Consider the following 19,667-nt stretch of genomic DNA (forward strand, 5'->3'; position numbering starts at 1 on the left):
GTGGTAGTGGTGGAATAGGGGCCTGAGGGCACACAGTGTGTTGTGAAATCTATGAATGTATTGTAATGTTTTAAAATGTTATAAACTGGAGAGTAGCTGCTACTTTGGCAGCAGCTAATGGGGATCCATAATAAATACAAATAGAAATACCCTGATGCACAGGGCTTCAAAATCAAGTGCCCCTATCCCCAACAGTGAAAAAAAAATACAAAAAAAGGAGCAAGCCTTTATCGTTGGTTTTTCAGAAATATTTGGTGATCGAATAGGAATGACTGGATGGTGACCACTGCTGTAGACCATTCCTCAAGCAAGTGGAGATGGAGGGAATCTCCAGAGTTAGCCATCTCTGAGATAGGTTGTAATTATGTAGGTTATCAGAGAAGTGTTTTGTAAAATCCATGAATAACTTCGTAAAACCCACAACCTTCTGATTGGTGGTGTTAAAGTGATTTCCATTTTTCAGATTTTTAAGACCTGGAACATTCTAATCTTGTTGCTGTAAAATTTACTCCAGATTTTCATCTGTGTGTTGGTTGGTCTGTGAAGGGCTGCTTCTGCAGCTCAGGTGTGCATAATGTAGTGTACCCAACCACTATAGGGTCTCTGTTTAGAGTCTTTAGATATCCTTTTATATCATGATGCCACAACTTAATGGTACATTTCCACTCCCTGTAAGCACTCTATTGCTACCCTGGTGAAGTATAATCTTACACTCCAAATGTACAATAAAGATTTGTTGATGCATGACGCCACAGTATGGCATGTTTCCACTTCCTGCTGTTTTTTTGTTGCTAACCTAGATCCGGTAACGAGCTCGAGCTCCAACAGATATCTAAAAACTTTTGACAACTTCAGACACTGCTTTCTAAGTTTTGCGTTTGCGCAATAAACTACTTGAGGGAACTGCTACTTGTAGGAAACGTCTGTTCACTAACTAACCACAGGTTGTTGTTTCACAGTGTTCCGTTATTTCCTTCATATACTTTGAGTTCCAACCAGTCTTTAGGTAGAGGTTTCTTTGATCTCCCTGTGAAACTGCGAATGTGCAGACCGCTGACATAGCAGGTGGTATGGCCTCAACCAATCAAGAGCAAAATAATTAGGTCTCTGAGTGGTTCTTACTCTAGCACACTTTCTGTACCAACTGAGAACTTTAAAGTAACTTTAAAGTAACATGTCTCTTAGGATTTTAGCCAAATGAAATACTAATTCTGAGAGTTGTGTTAGCATCATATTTTAGCTTTATTAGTTGTGGATCATGTCATTTAGAGTGATAGATGGATAAAAAATAGTTACACTGTTGGGGGAAAATGGTCTCTTGTAGAAAGGAAAGAGTTGTGGTTTTGGCACTTGTGAGCTACTTAGTTCTGCAGTGGGTGTTTTCCTCCATTGGACAGGAAGACATGACAGGGAATGTAAGTGTTTGTGTGAGTGTGCATGCGTACTTGCATTCATGATCAGCTATTGTGTCTGAAAGACATACAGAAGTATCGGTACACAGAGTCTTTGGCTAGAGGGTGTAGGTTCACAATGCTGTTCACAATGCTGTTGCCACAAGCTTTCTCTCTCCTAACCACCCTCACCCTCTCTACCCAATTTACTGGTGAGTATTTCTGTCTTATTGTTGCATTTTGGTAGCATTTATCTATTAGTTGTACAGTTGTACAATGATTCATTGTAAAAAGAATTGTAAGCTACAGTAGCATTTCAGGGTGATTCGTCCATTCAGTGGTTTAGTTGTTTGAATCAACATACTGTAAGAGTTGAAAACCAGTTATTGATTGACCAGTCAATGTAGATATGAATATTATATTGTAACAGCTATTTGGGTTTGCTTTGTTTCAGTAGCGGTCCGTGCTGTTTTTTATGAGCATGGCCTTATTTCTATTACAGCATATTGGATGACTGTCATTCATATTCCATTCACCCAGCTCAATGTAACACTGATAGGTTTATGCTACAACATGATACAAAAATGTTCCCTATACCCATCATGAGGTTGCTTCCATCTAGCCTATGAATTCAAGTTTACAACGTAGGTGCACAGGTTGTGAGAAAAATGTCAGTAATCAAGGTAACCGACAATTCAATACCGCTTTGCACACTCTTGCCTGCATCTAACTTATCTACGGTGTAATCAATAGTACAAACAGTTGTAAACGAGAGTTTGCATTGGACAAGTTGAGGTACTGTATGTTTATCCCCATTCCGTTTGCTTCCGTTTAAGAAATGTTTTTCAACAGAATTGGCGGAATGAATACACACCCCTGTTCACCTGCACACACAGTTCACTTTCAATACAGCGAGATACAAACAGCATGATCACTTTTCTCATTGTATAATTTCTTCTTGCATGTACACACTCTCCTCTTCTCATCTTTTCCCTTCGCTTGTGGACTTCAGTGCACAACAAAACCGCTCTCTGTGAGCAGGCGAAAAAACCTTTCCAAGCCAAACCTTCATACCATAAGCGCTCAACTCTACACACAGCCTACTTCATTGTCACCATATTAGCTAATGTCATAGTCAACATAGCTTAAAGAACTAATGCGTTAGTAAACCCCTTCCTCTGAGGAGTCTCCACTGCTTTGGTTGCATTAATCTGGAACATCAACTTTTAGCCACTTCATATAGGTATTTTCAGTACTGGAAGTATGTAAATAGTATGGCCTAATATAGCATGATCTTAATATGGGATGAACTTTGTTGTTATTACCATTATTTGTATTTTTGTTCATTTCCTTTACTCTCACGTAGTATCATGAGTGTACAGTTTCCTGAATATGAATGAGCACATAACCTGTGTCCTATTTTATTGTGTTAACTTTGGATTGAAAAATAATCCTGTTTGGTTCCGCAGGTGTTAAGGAGAACGTTAGAGCAGCCGAAGGCAGTCCTTCCCACCTTCCTTGTCCCTCACCCTTTGGATTTGATGGGAAAGTTGTTTTTAAATGGAAGAAAATTGGAAGTCCTGGCATTATTTGCGAATACAATGTGAATAGAGAAATCAGTTCAGTCGTATCCTGTAAATCTCAATTCAAGGTAACCGGACAACCTCCTAAGCTGTATGTTACAGAGCCAAAGAGCACCGACTCTGGTCTATATACCTGCTTCATATCAAGAGTCATACCACCACCAACCATTGAGAATTCCTCCGCTGTTGAGCTTCAAGTGACAGGTAATTTATCTCGTTGAAGATATCACTTTATAAACACGTGTTTACTGGTTTTTGTGTCTCTAAATCAAAGCATACAGTAGGATATTAGAATGGCATTTACAGTCGTTCTAGTTCCAGTGCTATTCTCTTCTTCTGCAGTGCCTCCAGGTCTAGTCCTAGAGAGGCAGAACAGCAGTGATCCTGGCTGCATCCAGCTCCTCTGTACTTTGGAGGGCCTTGACCCCCAGGACGTCAACTTCACTTGGACCCGACAAGGTCAGGGTTCACTGGAGACACTGTTGACCAATCACACCCCCTCTAAACAGAGCAGCTTTCTGACCCTGTGCCAATCAGTGTGGAGAGAGGGTGACACGATCACCTGCAATGTCAGACTCCTAGCCAATAACACCAACCTGAGCATCAGACTTCCCTACAGGGAACTAGGTGGGTGACATTCAGACATAATACATGTACTGTTAAGTAGTGCAGTCTACTTTTAATAGTAATTGACTTCTGATTTTGTTATTTTTCTCCCTCTAATTCATTGGTTGACTGTTGAGTGTAACCTGACAAGATTCCTGACACACAAGGTCATAGAAAAACTGTGATAAACAGACACTGAACAGTGGGGTTAGCTAAATCAGGTTGTTATTTTGCCCCAAGCTTCACAATCACATATGGCAGGCTGGACACTTTGATTGATGACACTATCTATAACGGTAAATCTCTGACCCTTGATGGTCTTGTTGTTTCAGAGACCTACCATGAGGACAACCTTTTGACTATCATCATCATCTGTGTCAGCACATCCATCGGGGTTGTGGCCATCGCAGCTGTCACCATAAGTATTTACAAATGTAAGTCTTGTAGTCTATATATTTTTGGGGGGTCAGTGCTTTCTTAAGCTTACACAATTTATACATATTTTTCTATTTACACAAAAGGCCATGTAAGTTCCATGGTCAATTACTTTATTCACAGGCTTGATCATTTGAGGTAACGCTCAAGTCACTGGTCTTGTAACCAGTTCACTTTAAATTGTGGTTTGTTGTTTGGATTCACTGGAATCCTGAACAAAGAAAGCAGAAGTGGACCATTACTTACAGACAAAATCTTGGCCACAGCGTCACCTTACATTTCAAAGTGATATTTACTCTCATTGGAGAAAAATTCTGCCCCCTCATACTCAAAGAGGAAATGACTACCTTCCCACCACCCCTGCTGTTGACGCCTTTGCCTGCTATCTTATGTTGACATCCTGGCTTGTAGGCTACCAATTTATGGACTAAACCACGAATCACATCAGCTTCCATTTTAGGACTCAGTGTGTTGGAGCACGCCTGCTCTGCAGCGCTCTCATCGCCAACACCTCTCTCCAGAATTTTTCGGCGAGTTCCTCCTTAGACTCCCTGACTGGCTCTGGTTCACCCCTTGGTTCTGATATTATAATTTGATGCTATAGTTGTCTTTCTTTTACCACCACACAATGATAAGTCATTGTGAATTTTGCACAGCTTAGTTTACAACTGTTTCAGCATTTCGAAAACAAATCTTGAAGGTTTAAGACTGTATAGTCTAAACTGTCTTTTGTGTTTGTGATTTAACAGGACGTCACGATCATCTAAAGAATTAATGGACCAAGGCGCAGTGTGCGTAGAGTTCCACATGTTTAATAAATGAAACCCACCAAAACAATACAGAACGAACGAAGCGTGAAGTAAATGCAGTGCTCAACAGCAACTACACAAAAACAAGATCCCACAAAAACCCAGTGTGAAAAAAGGCTGCCTAAATATGATCCTCAATCAGAGACAACGATAAACAGCTGCCTCTTGATTGGGAATCATACCAGGCCAACATAGACATATAATAACTTAGATAACTAACCCTAGTCACACCCCAACCTAACCAACATAGAGAATAAAAGGCTCTCTATGATCAGGGCATGACAGTACCCCCCACCCCAAAGTGCAGACTCCGTCCGCAAAACCTGACTCAATAGGGGAGGGTCCGGGTGGGCATCTCACGTCGGGGGCGGCTCCGGTGCAGGCACAGGACATACCGGACTGGGGAGGCGCACTGGAGGCCTGATGCGTGGGGCCGGTACAGGTGGCACCGGACTGGTGACACGCACTTCAGGGCGAGTGCGGGCAGCAGGCACAGGAAGTACCTGACTGGGAAGGCGCACTTGAGGGAGATTGCGAGGAGCAGGCACAGGACTGGGGACACGCACTTCAGGGAGAGTGCGAGGAGGAGACACAGGACGTACCGGACTGGGGAGGCGCACTGGAGACCAGATGCGTGAAACTGGTGCATATGACACCGGACTGGTGTCACGCTCCTCAGCATGCCCGCTCTGCAGCGCTCTCATCACCAACACCTCTCTCCAGAATTTTTGGTTCACCCCTTGGCTCCGCCGACCACCCCATGTGCCCCTCCAAAAAACATTTTTTGGGCTGTCTTTTGGGCTTTCTACCTGGCCGCGAACCCCGAAGTCGTCGCTGTCCTCCCTTCTCTTCTTGCGTCTCCCTCCAAGGAAGGTGATTTCCTCCCAAGTCCAGGATCCCTTCCCATCCAAAATCTACTCCCAAGTCCATGATACTTTCTCCACCTGGGCATGCTGCTTGGTCCTGTTGTGTGGTGGGATCTTCTGTCACGATCGTCTAAAGAATTAACGGACCAAGGCGCAGCGTGCGTAGAGTTCCACATGTTTAATAAATGAAACTCACCAAAAAAATACAGAACAAACGAAGTGTGAAGTAAATGCAGGGCTCAACAGCAACTACACAAAAACAAGGTCCCACAAAAACCCAGTGGAAAAAGGCTGCCTATATATGATCCCCAATCAGCTGGGGAACCATACCAGGCCAACATAGACAGATAATAACCTAGATAACCCACCCTAGTCACACCCTGACCTAACCAACATAGAGAATAAACGTCTCTCTATGGTCAGGGCGTGACACGGGGATTCTATGCAGGGCATGCAACTACAGGTGAGTCATTTTCAGCATATGGACTCTGTGAGGTCTGTGCATAGACCTACAGTTCCTTCAGAAAGTATTCATATTCCTTGACTTTTTCCACATTTTGTTGGGTTACAGCCTGAATTTAAATTGGATTAAATTGAGATTGTGTGTCACTGATCTACACACAATACATAATAATGTGAAAGTGAAATTATGTTTCCAGACATTTTAAAAATGTATAAAAAAGGAAAAGCTGAAAGGTCTTGAGTCAATAAGTGTTCAACTCGTTTGTTATGGAGTAAAAATGTGCTTAACAAGTCACACAATAAGTTGCATGGACTCACTCTGCATGCAATAATAGTGTTTAACATGATACACACATACAATTATCTGTAAGGTCCCTCAGTCGAGCAGTGAATTTCAAGCACAGATTCAACCACAAAGACCAGGGAGGTTTTCCAATGGTTCGCAAAGGGCACCTATTGGTAGATGTGTAAAACAAAAAAAAGACATTGACTATCCTTTTGAGCATGGTGCAGTTTTTATTACACTTTGGATGGTGAATCAATACACACAGTCATTACAAATATACCGCGACCCTTCCTAAGTTGTCAGAGAGGAAAGAAACCACTCAAGGATTTCACCATGATTTTAAAACAGTTACAGAAATGAAAGGCTGTTAGAGGACAAAACTAAGAATGCATCAACGACATTGTAGTTACTCCACAATATTAAAATAAATGAGTAAAAAGAAGGAAGCCTATATAGAATACAAATATTAAAAAAAGTAATACTGCCAAAAATAATTGCTAAGAAATAAACTTTTGGTCCTGAATACAAAGCGTTATGTTTGTGGCAACCCCAAATCACACCCTGACCGAACCAAATAGAGAAATAAAACATCTCTCTAAGGTCAGTGCATTACAGTACCCCCCCCCCCCCCCCCCCCCCTACTCCAAAGGTGCGGACTCCCGGCCGGAAACCTGAACCTATAGAGGAGGGTCCGGGTGGGCATCTACCCTCGGTGGCGGCTTCGGTTCGGGACGTAGCCCCCGCTCCCTACGCTGATCCCTACGGAGGCCTGGGAACCCCCGCTGGGGGCTCTGGACTGCAGCTCGTCGCTGAAGACTCCGGAGTGCTGACCGTCGCTGGAGGCTCCGGACTGGGGGCAGTCGCTGGATGCTCCGGACTGGGGACCGTCGCTGCAGGCTCCTTGCCATGGATCATCGCTACAGGCTCCGGGCCATGGATCATCACTGGAGGCTTCGTGCCATGGATCATCACTGGAGGGTCCGGGCCATGGATCATCACTGGAGGCTCCGGGCCATGGATGATCACTGGAGGCTTCGTGCCATGGATTATCACTAGAGGCTCCGGGTCACGGATTATCACTGGAGGCTTCGGGCTATGGATCATCCCTGGAGGCTTCATATGTGGAGCCGGAACAGGTCTCACCGGACTGAGGAGAAGTACTGGCAGCCTAGTGAGTGGAGCTGCCACAACACGTCCTGGCTGGATACCCATGTCCCCGGAACACCAGTTGCCCAATCCTACTCTAGAAAAAAAATGGGTGGCCCTGAGCTCAGCACAGCTCAGCTCAAATCTCAATATGACCTTATAGTTCCCACAAACTTGTCATACAACACAACAGAGGTGTGAAAAATTAAGCTAAATTGAGAGTTACCAATGTTTTTCAAGAGTAGTACGGTATCAATCAGCCCACATGCAAAATGTTATTTTAGTATGTGCTTTATTTAATATGGTGCATGATCGTCTAAAAAAATATTGGATACAAATACATTTATGGTGTTACAGCTCTGTTACAGCTCTGTTTAAAAACTGTAATTTAATTTGATTAATCTGTGCTATTTTGCACCACCAAAATGTTGCCTGGAACGCAGTAAGTAGTAGGCAACTATTCAGCTTAAGAGTCAACACAAAATGTGATTAGTTGATTGGCCTTCTCCCCATGCAGGTCGGCAGAGGACCAATGATGAAGGTGATTCCGTCTCATATAACAACAAGGTGTACGAGAACTTCAGTTTCAGCACACAAACCCAACAGAGACAGACGACCACTGCGTCCATCCAGGAACAATGCATTTATGAGAACTAGACAATCTTAATCTCACTCTGACACCCTTGTTCCTCTTTTCATCCGAGTTCATAGATGCGACATTATGACATTGCCAGCAGTAAGATTTTAGCTTGGTTTCCAAAAAGTCAAGGCCTGTAGCTTTCAAATGATATGTCAATTTCTATTTTCTGATTATTATTTTGGGGGGGGGGGTTCAGAGTTTAACAGGTTAAAATATATCTGACAATCACACAAAAACTCTTTCCAAACATTTACTCTAGGCATACATTGGGTGGTTGCCATTGATATCATTAAATTGTATATAACGTTTTCCTCTTGCTGTCCTTTTTAATGTGATATAAAACCTTACTGTGCGTGTGTGAATCACTCTGGATAAGAGTGTTTGGGCCAATGACTACTGGTAAATTAATGTAATGTCCTCAACACCTGCTTGGGACTTATTTTCTATGAGATTTGCATGTTCTGAATATCAATCCTGTGGAAATTCATTGCTAAATTAACATGTATGTAAATGGTTTAATGTACTGGTTATCTGCGTTGCACCTGCAGACTCATGACTTTTCTTGACTTCTTCTGTTATTACAAGTACACATGGGTTGTTCCAGAAAAGGTTGAACAACTCTGACCCTGTTTGAGTGCCAACATTGCTGTCAATGCTACAGTCTGCTTTCACGTGACTGGAAACAATTAGGGTGCAGTCTATCAAGTTCACCACTCAGCAATGTTGCTGTCCACTTCTGCAGGTCCCTCAGCCATTTTTGCCATCATTGATTGCAATATTCTTTTTGATGTGGAGTTTTTTCACAGTTCACAGTTTTATGACTTTATGACTTTTCACAGTCTTCAGAGTGAACAATTCATAATTTCTAAAGGTCTCTTTTTGCTCACCAAAGCCACAGAGTATATACAGTACCCATCAAAAGTTTGGATACAGCTACTCATTCAAGGGTTTTTCTTTATTTTTACTATTTTCTACATTGTAGAATAATACTGAAGACATGAAAACTATGAAATAACACATATGGAATCATGTAGTGACCAAAAGATGTGAAACAATTCAAAATATATTTATATTTTATATTATTCAAAGTAGCCATCCTTTGCCTTGATGACAGCTTTGCACACTCTAGGCATTCTCTCAACCAGCTTCACCTGGAATGCTTTTTCCAACAGTCTTGAAGGAGTTCCCAGTTAGCTTGGGTGCTTGACTGCCGTTGAACGCTGGATCAACCCTACTCCTTGGCCAAAGCATCCAGTGTGTGCTCTGAACGCTCTGAGAGCGAAACGCTCAAAATTTACAAACGGACAATCTGACAACACTCTGGATTTACGAACGCCCAGAGTGCACTCTGGCACTCCAGATTGAATTCACGAACACACGCAAAATCGTAAAATGTCTAGCTAGTCATTTGCTATGCTAACAAGCTAGCAAGAGGTTGAATAGCAACAGCATCAACTTCCGGTAGACAGGCGAAGCACTAGTACGCTCAACTTAAACAATACGGTTCGTTTACAGTATACGTCAGCTCCTGACTGACGGGCGGCTCTGGCAGCTTCTGACTGACGGGCGGCTCTGGCAGCTCCTGACTAACGGGTGGCTCTGGCAGCTCAGGACAGATGGGCGGCTCTGGCAGCTCAGGACAGACGGGCGGCTCTGGCAACACAGGACAGGAGGGAGACTCTGGCAACGCAGGACAGGAGGGAGACTCTGGCAACGCAGGACAGGAGGGAGACTCTGGCAACGCAGGACAGGAGGGAGACTCTGGCAACGCAGGACAGGAGGGAGACTCTGGAAGCGCTGGACAGGAGGAAGACTCAGGAAGCGGGGCTGCCACCGGAGGCCTGGTGCGTGGAGGAGGCACCGGATGAACCGGACCGTCGGTGCTGCACAACCTGTCCTGGCTGGATACTCCCCATAGCCCGGCAAGTGCCGCGGGGTGGAACAGACGCACTGGGCTGTGCTGGCGAAGTGGGGACACCATGCGTAGGGCTGGTGCCATATAACCCTGGCCGAGGAGACGCACTGGAGACCAGATGCGCTGATCTGGCTTCATAGCTCCTGGCTCGATGCCCACTCTAGCCCGGCCAATACGAGGTGCTGCGATGTAGCGCACTGGGCTATACCTGCGCACTGGGGACACCATGCGCCTCAAGGCATAACACAGTGCCTGCCCGGTTCACCTCAAACAGTTTTGTTCTAAGGGGGAGGGGTGGGGGGTGGACTATCGTAGGTCAAATTATAATTTATGATTGCATAAGAAAGAATCAATGACTTTGCAACTGAAATATGAAAATTACGGAACCAAAATGAAAAGTGATTGCTGAGAGAATTGCTGTTTGGTTTTACACTTGTGGTAAATTTAGTAGACAGACCCTACATTTATTGACTTAATACATTTGTCCCAGCCAGTATGGAGCTGGGAAGTGAAGTGGCTTAAAATAGTTTTACAATTGTCATATGTATCACCACCTGAACCAGTTAATCACCTGTTCTCGGACTGATCAATATTGGTCTCTTTTTTCTACAGGTTTACTTTCAAATCCAACAGCAGTCATATTACACAAAGGAAATTCAGTGACGATTAACTATAAAAGGAACAGAGGTGCTGTGCTTTTCTCAGTTTAACAGACGAGAGTGGCTGGTGTCGAAGACATGTAAAGAAAGCATACAATTTAATTGGAATAATGAGACTGAAGAGATACTTTTAAAAAACTTGGATGCATTTGCTGTTTGTTTTGGTTGCGTTTCACATTATGCTGCGCCCAATATGAATGGTAAATAATGTATGGTGTTATTTTGGAGCCCCTTTTGTAAATAAGAATACATTTCTAGACACTTCTACATTAATGTGAATACTACCATGATTATGGTTAGTGCTGAATAATGATGAGTGATAAAGTTCGCCACAAATATCAAGTGATATAATTTCTAAACGGTTCACCTAATATGGATGAAGATACCCTCAAATTGAAGCTGACTGTCTGCACTTTGTATCATTGCAAATCCGAAGTGCTGGAGTACGGAGTCAAAATATCAGCGCTGTGAGTCAGGAAGCAGATGCAACATTTAATAAAACAATTCCATTGTTTACCGGCTACATGCTGGTAAACAATAACAATACCAACTGGTAGAGAACATGAGGGAATGACATATAAAGGGGAGGAAATGATGAAGGTAATGAAGTCCTGGTGTGAATCATGATTAACAGGTGCGCGTAATGATGAGTCCCAGGACCAGTGGTTAGTATTCTGGCCGATGTTGTACACCGGAGGGGAGGAGCAGGAGAAGATGTGACAGTAATGAATGACCACTAGGAGCAGGTCGGTCTGGGCGATGAAGGTGGAGATCACGGATGATGTTGAGGGTCCAGATTGTCCTCCACCGGAACCCAACACCTCTCCTCTGGGCCAAACCACTCCCAGTCCACCAGATACTAGAGCTGGCCCCCCAATACATAGGAAGTCCAGTAGGGATCTTACAGCGTAGGCCTGGGGAACAGTATCAGCTAGAGGACCAGGAACCACCGGCCTGAGAAGGGAGACGCGATATTGACTGGGTAGTTGTAACCTGTATGTCACCTCATTGACTCTCTGGAGAACCTTGAACAGCCTCACAAACCGGGGGCTCAGTTTCTTCCAGGGCAGGCGGAGTGTGAGGTTCCTGGTAGAGAGCCAGATGTGGTCCTCAGGATGGAACACAGGTGTCTCACTGCGGTGACGGTCTGCCTGTTCCTGATGCCAGAACCACTCATCTACTGCAAAGGAGCTGTGATCAGGCCCGGGGTCCACGGGGTCAGGGCCGGCTGGAAACCCAAAACACACTGGAAGGAGGTCAACCCAGTGGGGGAGTGACATAGGGAGCTCAGGGCGTACTCTTCCCAGGGAAGGAATCGTCCACACTCACCCTGCCGATCCTGACAATGACTCCTCAGGAACCTCCCCAGATCCTGGTTCATCCTCTCCACCTGCCCGTTGGACTGAGGCCGATACTCGGAAGTGAGGCTGACCGTGATCTGCTGGAAGAGACCTGCTGAAGACCTGCTGGAAGAGTGCCTCAGCAACCTGGAGAGCAGTGGGGAGACCAGGAAGAGGGATTACGCGATGATGAAAGCATAAGAGGGGGGAGAGAGATCGGTTACACAGTCAATGGATAGATGTGACCAGGAGTTGACATAATGAGTGACACCCTGCACCAAGGTGGGCCACCAGTACTTCTTAGCGATGGAGTGGATGGTGCGAGAAATACCTGGATGTCCAGCGACGACAGCTGTGTGTGCCCAGGACAGCAGCCGGTCCCTTATCCCTGTGGGAACGTAGATGTGTGTGCCCAGGTCAGCAGCCGGTCCCTTATCCCTGTGGGAACGTAGATGTGTGTGCCCAGGTCAGCAGCCGGTCCCTTATCCCTGTGGGAACGTAGATGTGTGTGCCCAGGTCAGCAGCCGATCCCTTATCCCTGTGGGAACGTAGATGTGTGTGCCCAGGTCAGCAGCCGATCCCTTATCCCTGTGGGAACGTAGATGTGTGTGCCCAGGTCAGCAGCCGATCCCTTATCCCTGTGGGAACGTAGATGTGTGTGCCCAGGTCAGCAGCCGATCCCTTATCCCTGTGGGAACGTAGATGTGTGTGCCCAGGTCAGCAGCCGATCCCTTATCCCTGTGGGAACGTAGATTCGCTCGGGAGGACATTTTCGGGGTGCAGGCTCCTTCTCTAGAGCCTGGCGGATGTCCACATCTATGTCCCAAACCACTGGACCCATGACTCGGGAGGATGGGATTATGGGTGCCCTCTGGACAGGAAGCTCTCCCAAATTGTAGATACGGGACAGAGCATTGGCCTTCAGTTCTTAGAACCTGGGCAATAAGTCAGCATGAAGTCGAACCTGGTGAAGGTGCACACCTGGCTTGGCGCGGATTCAGTCTCCTCGCTGTCCGTATGTACTCTAGTTTTCGATGGTCGGCTAGGATGACGAATGGTTCCTTGGCACCCTCCAACCATTGACTCCACTCCTCTAACACCAACTTCAATGCCAGGAGCTTCTGATCGCCAATGTCGTAATTCCTCTCTACGGAGGAGAAAGAAAGCACACAATCTCAATGGGTTACCCTGTCTTAGACAACTTCCCCCACCTCAGATGTGTCTACCTCAACCACAAGAAATAGAGTGGGGTCTGGGTGTTTTAGCAAGGAGGTGGAGGTGAAACGCCCCTTGAGACGAAAGGCCTCATCGGCTGCTGGAGACCACACCAACCTACGAGGCCCACCCTTGAGGCCGGAGGTGAGAGGGGTGGCGACAGCGCTGAAAATCCTGATGAAGTGGTGGTAGAAGTTGTCAAACCCCAGAAACCGTTGTAACCCCTTGATGGTGGTTGGGACTTGCCATGACCTTAACTCATCTACCTTCTTGTTCTCCATCCTCACTCCCTGCAGGTGATTTGGTAACCCAGGAAGGATACAGCCCTCTGGTGGAATTAGCACTTCACCTTGACAAACAGGTGATTGACCAAGAGGCATTCCAGGACTGCTCGAACGTGGGTGACGTGATCTTTCAGGTTGGTCGAGAAGATCAGGACGTCAATGTATACAATCACCTGCCCTCCGAGCAGGTTCCTGAACCTCTCGTTGATGAATGCCTGGAACACTGACAGAGCATTGGCCAAGCCAAAGGGCATAACCAGACATAGTGACCAGACATCGTGCTGAACGCAGTCTTCCACTCATCCCCCTCATGGACGCGGATGAGATTGTAGGCACTACGCAGGTCCAGTTTGGTGAAGAACTGAGCCCAGTGGAAATGCTCTATGGCTGACGGCACCAACAAGAGAGGGTACCAATACTTCCTGGTAATGTCATCAAGTCCTCGGTAATCGTTACATGGGCATAATCCTCCCTCCTTTTTGGTCATGAAGAAGAAACCAGCAGACGCAGGGGACGTGGATGTGCGGATGAAACCCTGTTGGAGTGCCTCTTGAATGTAATCCTCCATGGCCTGGGTCTCAGCCACAGACAGAGGGTAGAAGATTTTCTGATTTTCATCCCCGACCATGAGATAGGGTTATGGCATGTGGAGCCAAGGGAGGCCGATTTTGTGACCTGGTGCACTTGTGATGAAGAAAGATGCTCTCCTGGTGATTGGACTCTATGGTGAGGGTGAGTGGTTGAGTGATGTGTGTGATAGACCCAGATCCTAAAGTCCTTGAACTGGAAAAGGAGAGGAGAGCAGATAGATGGTAATGTTGAGGGAGTAGGCAAGGGTCTGATCCATAAAGTTTCCGGCAGTGCCGGAATCCACTAAAGCTGTAGACAAAGTACATGAGGGACAGTCAGCCAGAGTGATGGACACCAAAAAGAGTCTAGCAGGAAGAGCTGAATATGGAATACTCACTCCTGGTCCAGGGGATGGAACAGCACATGACTGTCCCTCTGCTCTAGTGAATCCCAGATTCAGAAGTACCTTACACCGCTGGAGGTGGTGCCTTCCTTGCCCGCAATACAGACATAGCCCAGCTGTATCCGTCTGCGTTGTTCTGCCGCGGAAAAGCATGTGACCTCTACCTCCATGGTTGATCCAGAGTAATCGCCGAAGGAGGGAGAGAAGCGATGAGAATGCCGACTCTCCTGGAGAAGGTTATCCAGGTTATCGCAATGAGTGCGTCCAGGGTGAGGTTGTCGTCCCGACAGGGCAGTTACGTCTGGACCTCCTCGAGCAGACCTCATCTGAATAGCGTGTGAAGCACCGGCTCATTCCATCCACTGGAGCTGCTACTGTCTGGAAGGTGAGTGCATACTCAGCAGCAGTCTGATTCCCCTGCTGTAGCAGAAGCAGACGCTCACATCCCACTCTGATCGAAAACGCATTTAAACAGAGCCAGAGCCCCTCATAAGAACCTAGCTCCTCCTCTCCTTTCTCCCAGATGGCCATGTCTGTAGCCATGAAGTGCTTTGAAAGGCTGGTCAGAGTGAACACCATCATCCCAGAAACACAAGACCCACTGAAAGTTGCATTCCGCCCCAACAGATCCACAGATGATGCAATCTATATTGCACTCCACACTGCCCTTTCCCAACACCTCCCTCTGCAACTGGATCCTGGACTTCCTGATGGGCCGCCCCCAGGTGGTAAGGATAGGTAACAACACATCGCCACACTGATCCTCAATACAGGGGCCCCTCAGGGGTGCGTGCTTAGTCCCCTCCTGTACTCCCTGTTCACTCATGACTGCACGGCAAGGCACGACTCCAACACCATCATTAAATTTGCCTATAGGGAGGAGGTCAGAGACCTGGCCGGGTGGTGCCAAGACAACAACCTCTCCCTCAATGTGATCAAGACAAAGGAGAGGATTGTGGACTACAGGAAAAAGAGGACTGAGCATGCCCCCATTCTCATCGACGGGGCTGCAGTGGAGCAGGTTGGGAGTTTCAAGTTCCTTGGTGTCCACATCACCAACAAACTAACATGGTCCAAGCACACCAAGACAGTCGTGGAGTGGGCATGACAAAACCTAATCCCCCTCAAGAGACTGAAAAGATTTGTCATGGGTCCTCAGATCCTAAAAATGTTCTACAGCTGCACCATTTCATCACTGCCTGGTATGGCAACTGCACAGACTCCAACCGCAAGGCACTTACAGAGGGTAGTGCGAAAGGCCCAGTATATCACTGGGGCCAAGCTTCATGCCATCCAGGACCTCTATACCGTTAGGTGTCAGAGGAGGGCCCTAAAAATGTTTTAACGACTCCAGCCACCCTAGTCAAAGACTGTTCTCTCTGTTACCGCACGGCAAGCGTTACCGTAGCACCAAGTCTAGGTCCGAGAGGCTTCTAAACAGCTTCTACCCCCAAGCCATAAGACTCCTGAACATCTAGTTAAATGGCTACCAAGACTATTTGCATTGCCCCCCCTTTACACCGTTGCTACTCTCTGTTGTCTTCTATGCATTGTCACTTCAATAACTCTATCTACATGTACATACTACCTCAACTAACCGGTGCCCCTGCACATTGACTCTGTATCGGTACCCCCCTATACAGTATATAGTCTCACTATTGTTATTTTATTGCTGCTCTTTAATTACTTGTTACTTTTATCTCTTATTCTTATCCGTATTTTTTCTAAATAGCATTGTTGGTTAGGGGCTCGTAAATAAGTAATCACATTTAATTTTATTTTATTTTATTCTAGGCAGAGTTCCTCTGTCCAGTGTCTGTGTTCTTTTGCCCATCTTAATCTTTTCTTTTTATTGGCCAGTCTGTGTTATGGCTTTTTCTTTGCAACTCTGCCTAGAAGGCCAGCATCCGGGGGTCACATCTTCACTGTTGACGTTGAGACGGGCCAGTTTCAGTGCTTCTTTAATGAGCACAACAGTTTTCAGCTGTGCTAACATAATTGGAAACCCCCTTAAGTTGTGCCGTGGCGGAGGTCTTTGTGGGCTATACTCAGCCTTGTCTCAGGATGGTAAGTTGGTGGTTGAAGATATCCCTCTAGTGGTGTGGGGGCTGTGCTTTGGCAAAGTGGGTGGGGTTATATCCTTCCTGTTTGGCCCTGTCCGGGGGTGTCCTCGGAGTGGGCCACAGTGTCTCCTGACCCCTCCTGTCTCAGCCTCCAGTATTTATGCTGCAGTAGTTTATGTGTCGGGGGGCTAGGGTCAGTTTGTTATATCTGGAGTACTTCTCCTGTCCTATTCGGTGTCCTGTGTGAATCTAAGTGTGCGTTCTCTAATTCTCTCCTTCTCTCTTTCTCTCTCTCGGAGGACCTGAGCCCTAGGACCATGCCCCAGGACTACCTGACATGATGACTCCTTGCTGTCCCCAGTCCACCTGGCTGTGCTGCTGCTCCAGTTTCAACTGTTCTGCCTTATTATTATTCGACCATGCTGATCATTTATGAACATTTGAACATCTTGGCCATGTTCTGTTATAATCTCCACCCGGCACAGCCAGAAGAGGACTGGCCATCCCACATATGCTCTCTCTAATTCTCTCTTTCTTTCTCTCTCTCGGAGGACCTGAGCCCTAGGACCATGCCCCAGGAATACCTGACATGATGACTCCTTGCTGTCCCCAGTCCACCTGACTGTGCTGCTGCTCCAGTTTCAACTATTCTGCCTTATTATTATTCGACCATGCTGGTCATTTATGAACATTTGAACATCTTGACCATGTTTTGTTATAATCTCCACCCGGCACAGCCAGAAGAGGACTGGCCACCCCACATAGCCTGGTTCCTCTCTAGGTTTCTTCCTAGGTTTTGGCCTTTCTAGGGAGTTTTTCCTAGCCACCGTGCTTCTTCACCTGCATTGCTTGCTGTTTGGGGTTTTAGGCTGGGTTTCTGTACAGCACTTTGAGATATCAGCTGATGTACGAAGGGCTATATAAAATAAATTTGATTGATTGAATTTGAACTAGTTTTCTAATGCTCAATTAGCCTTTTAAAATGATAAACTTGGATTAGCTAACACAACGTGCCATTGGAACATAGGAGTGATGGTTGCTGATAATGGGCCTCTGTACGCCTATGTAGATATTCCATTACATATCAGCCGTTTCCAGCTACAATAGTCATTTACAACATTAACAATATCTACACTGTATTTCTGATCAATTTGATGATATTTTAATGGGCAAAAAATGTGCTTTGCTTTCAAGAACAAGGACATTTCTAAGTGACCCCAAACTTTTGAACGGTAGTGTACATACGAGGAAAGCTGAAGTCTCTACCTTTCTATTGATGTCTGATTCCCAGTTCATCCAACAGATAGCAGTAGTACATCACATGACGTCTCTTGCCGCCTTGAAATCAGTTGCACCTGGTTTGGGTAGTGAGTCACTGTTCCAAAATGGCGGAAAAGATTTAAGCCTAAAATATTAAAATGACCTTAGCAATCAGGGCTTTCAAGTTATGTAGTTAAACAATTAAAAATAAGACACAGACAGGTAAAGGAACTTCAAACCTTTTTTCCCGTTCACTTTTGCTATTGTAAACAATGTTCTAACTAAACAGTGCATGTGGAGGATGCATACAAGGTCATGTGGAGAAGGAAATGCATTGCTTTACAATGACCATCAGAGTGTACGGTTTCCATGCATACTACATGTTGACACTTTTGGTGACTTGACTTAAATATGTCCATAGCGCATCCCTCTGAATGAGAGTGTTTTGGCCAATGATTACTGGTAAATTAATGTAATGTCCTCAACTGCTGCTAAGAACTTATTTTGTTTGAGATTTGCATGATTTGAATTTTCTAACTTGGAGATAACTGAAGTCAAACCTAATATATCTATCCTGTGGAAATTCATTGCTAAAATAACATGTATGTAAATGGTTTAATGTACTGGTTATCTGCGTTGCACCTGCAGACTCATGACTTTTCTTGACTTGTTCAGTTATTACGAGTACACACGGGTTGTTCCAGAAAAGGTTGAACAACTCTGAGTTCCTGTTTTAGTGCCAACATTGCTGTCAATGCTGTGGTCTGCTTTCACGTGACTGGAAACAGCTATGGCGCAGCCTGTCATGGAAATTGCAGGATTATGTTATAATGTTTGTATTGCATTATAATGGTTGTTTTATTCGACAGAATAGAATATTCTGTTAACTATTGTGTGTGTGTGTTCTACAGAGGATGGGCCTCTATGAGATAACACTGACAGAGGAGATTTACGATGTCTTTGGGTGATAAAACCTAAAGAACATTCCAGAGAACATGAGTTAATGTTTCTGCTCTATACCGTACCAGGGTGAGATGGTTCCAGTTTGGAGTAGGAGGGCCAGACACTGGTCTATACAATGAAAACTGTTGACACAGCAGTTGCTGTCTGCTATGTATTATAGATATCTTTCATACAAATCTTAACCTTGTGACCATTCTATGTATCTGTTGTTCGTCATGTAGGTTGAGAGGGGTGTATCTTGGCTTTAAAATAACTTTATACTTTTGTTTTATCACTCTCAACGGTTAATTAGAAATGGTGAATCGTTGAAAGTCATTGCTATTGCAAAGCTCTTCTTATTAAAGATTTAGTTTAAGTATAACTCTGACTTGTGTGATAAGTTTGTCTCTCCTCGTTTGATAATACAGAAATTAACCACCACAAGCCTCTCACATTCACCACTCAGCAATGATGTGGCCACTTCTGCAGGACCCTCAGCAGTTTTTGCCATCATTGACTGCAGTATGATGTGGATTTTTTAAAAACAATTTCATGACGTTAGCCACAGTCTTCAGAGAAAACAATGCATTATTTGTAAAGTTCCTTCTTTGCTCACCAAAGCTAGAGAGAATGTATAAAGAAGGTAAGATAAGGATCTGAGAGTGGGAGGGGAGCTGGTGAAGCATTTGGGTATTTTTCACATTTTGTTTTGCTTGACAACTTATACCAAAAAAGTGTGGGGAAAAATCTTAACTAACCTTTAACCTCTAGCACTTAGCCATCCCGGATCCG

At 45.3% G+C, this 19,667-nt stretch overlaps 1 protein-coding gene across 3 annotated transcripts; it reads left to right on the top strand.

Moving 5' to 3' along the window:
• The first annotated feature begins 787 nt into the window (after positions 1-787).
• Positions 788-19,257, top strand: LOC110533458 (uncharacterized). Of its 3 annotated transcripts, none has more exons than XM_090186086.1 (5): positions 788-1,603; positions 2,861-3,178; positions 3,317-3,601; positions 3,913-4,014; positions 8,102-8,765. In XM_090186086.1, the coding sequence occupies exons 1-5, from the start codon at positions 1,438-1,440 to the stop codon at positions 8,239-8,241; spliced, it is 1,011 nt and encodes a 336-aa protein (XP_090042212.1). In that variant the 5' UTR covers positions 788-1,437; the 3' UTR covers positions 8,242-8,765. The 3 variants fall into 3 exon arrangements, with proteins under 3 accessions (XP_090042212.1, XP_090042214.1, XP_090042213.1); XM_090186088.1 differs by having other exon boundaries at positions 827-1,603; positions 3,317-3,433; XM_090186087.1 differs by lacking the exon at positions 8,102-8,765 and adding an exon at positions 16,973-19,257 and having other exon boundaries at positions 1,147-1,603.
• Positions 19,258-19,667: the final 410 nt, after the last annotated feature.

The sequence above is a fragment of the Oncorhynchus mykiss genome, chromosome 10 (assembly GCF_057628025.1).
Source record: "Oncorhynchus mykiss isolate SJ-2025 chromosome 10, ASM5762802v1, whole genome shotgun sequence".
NCBI classification, from domain to species: Eukaryota; Metazoa; Chordata; class Actinopteri; order Salmoniformes; family Salmonidae; genus Oncorhynchus; species Oncorhynchus mykiss.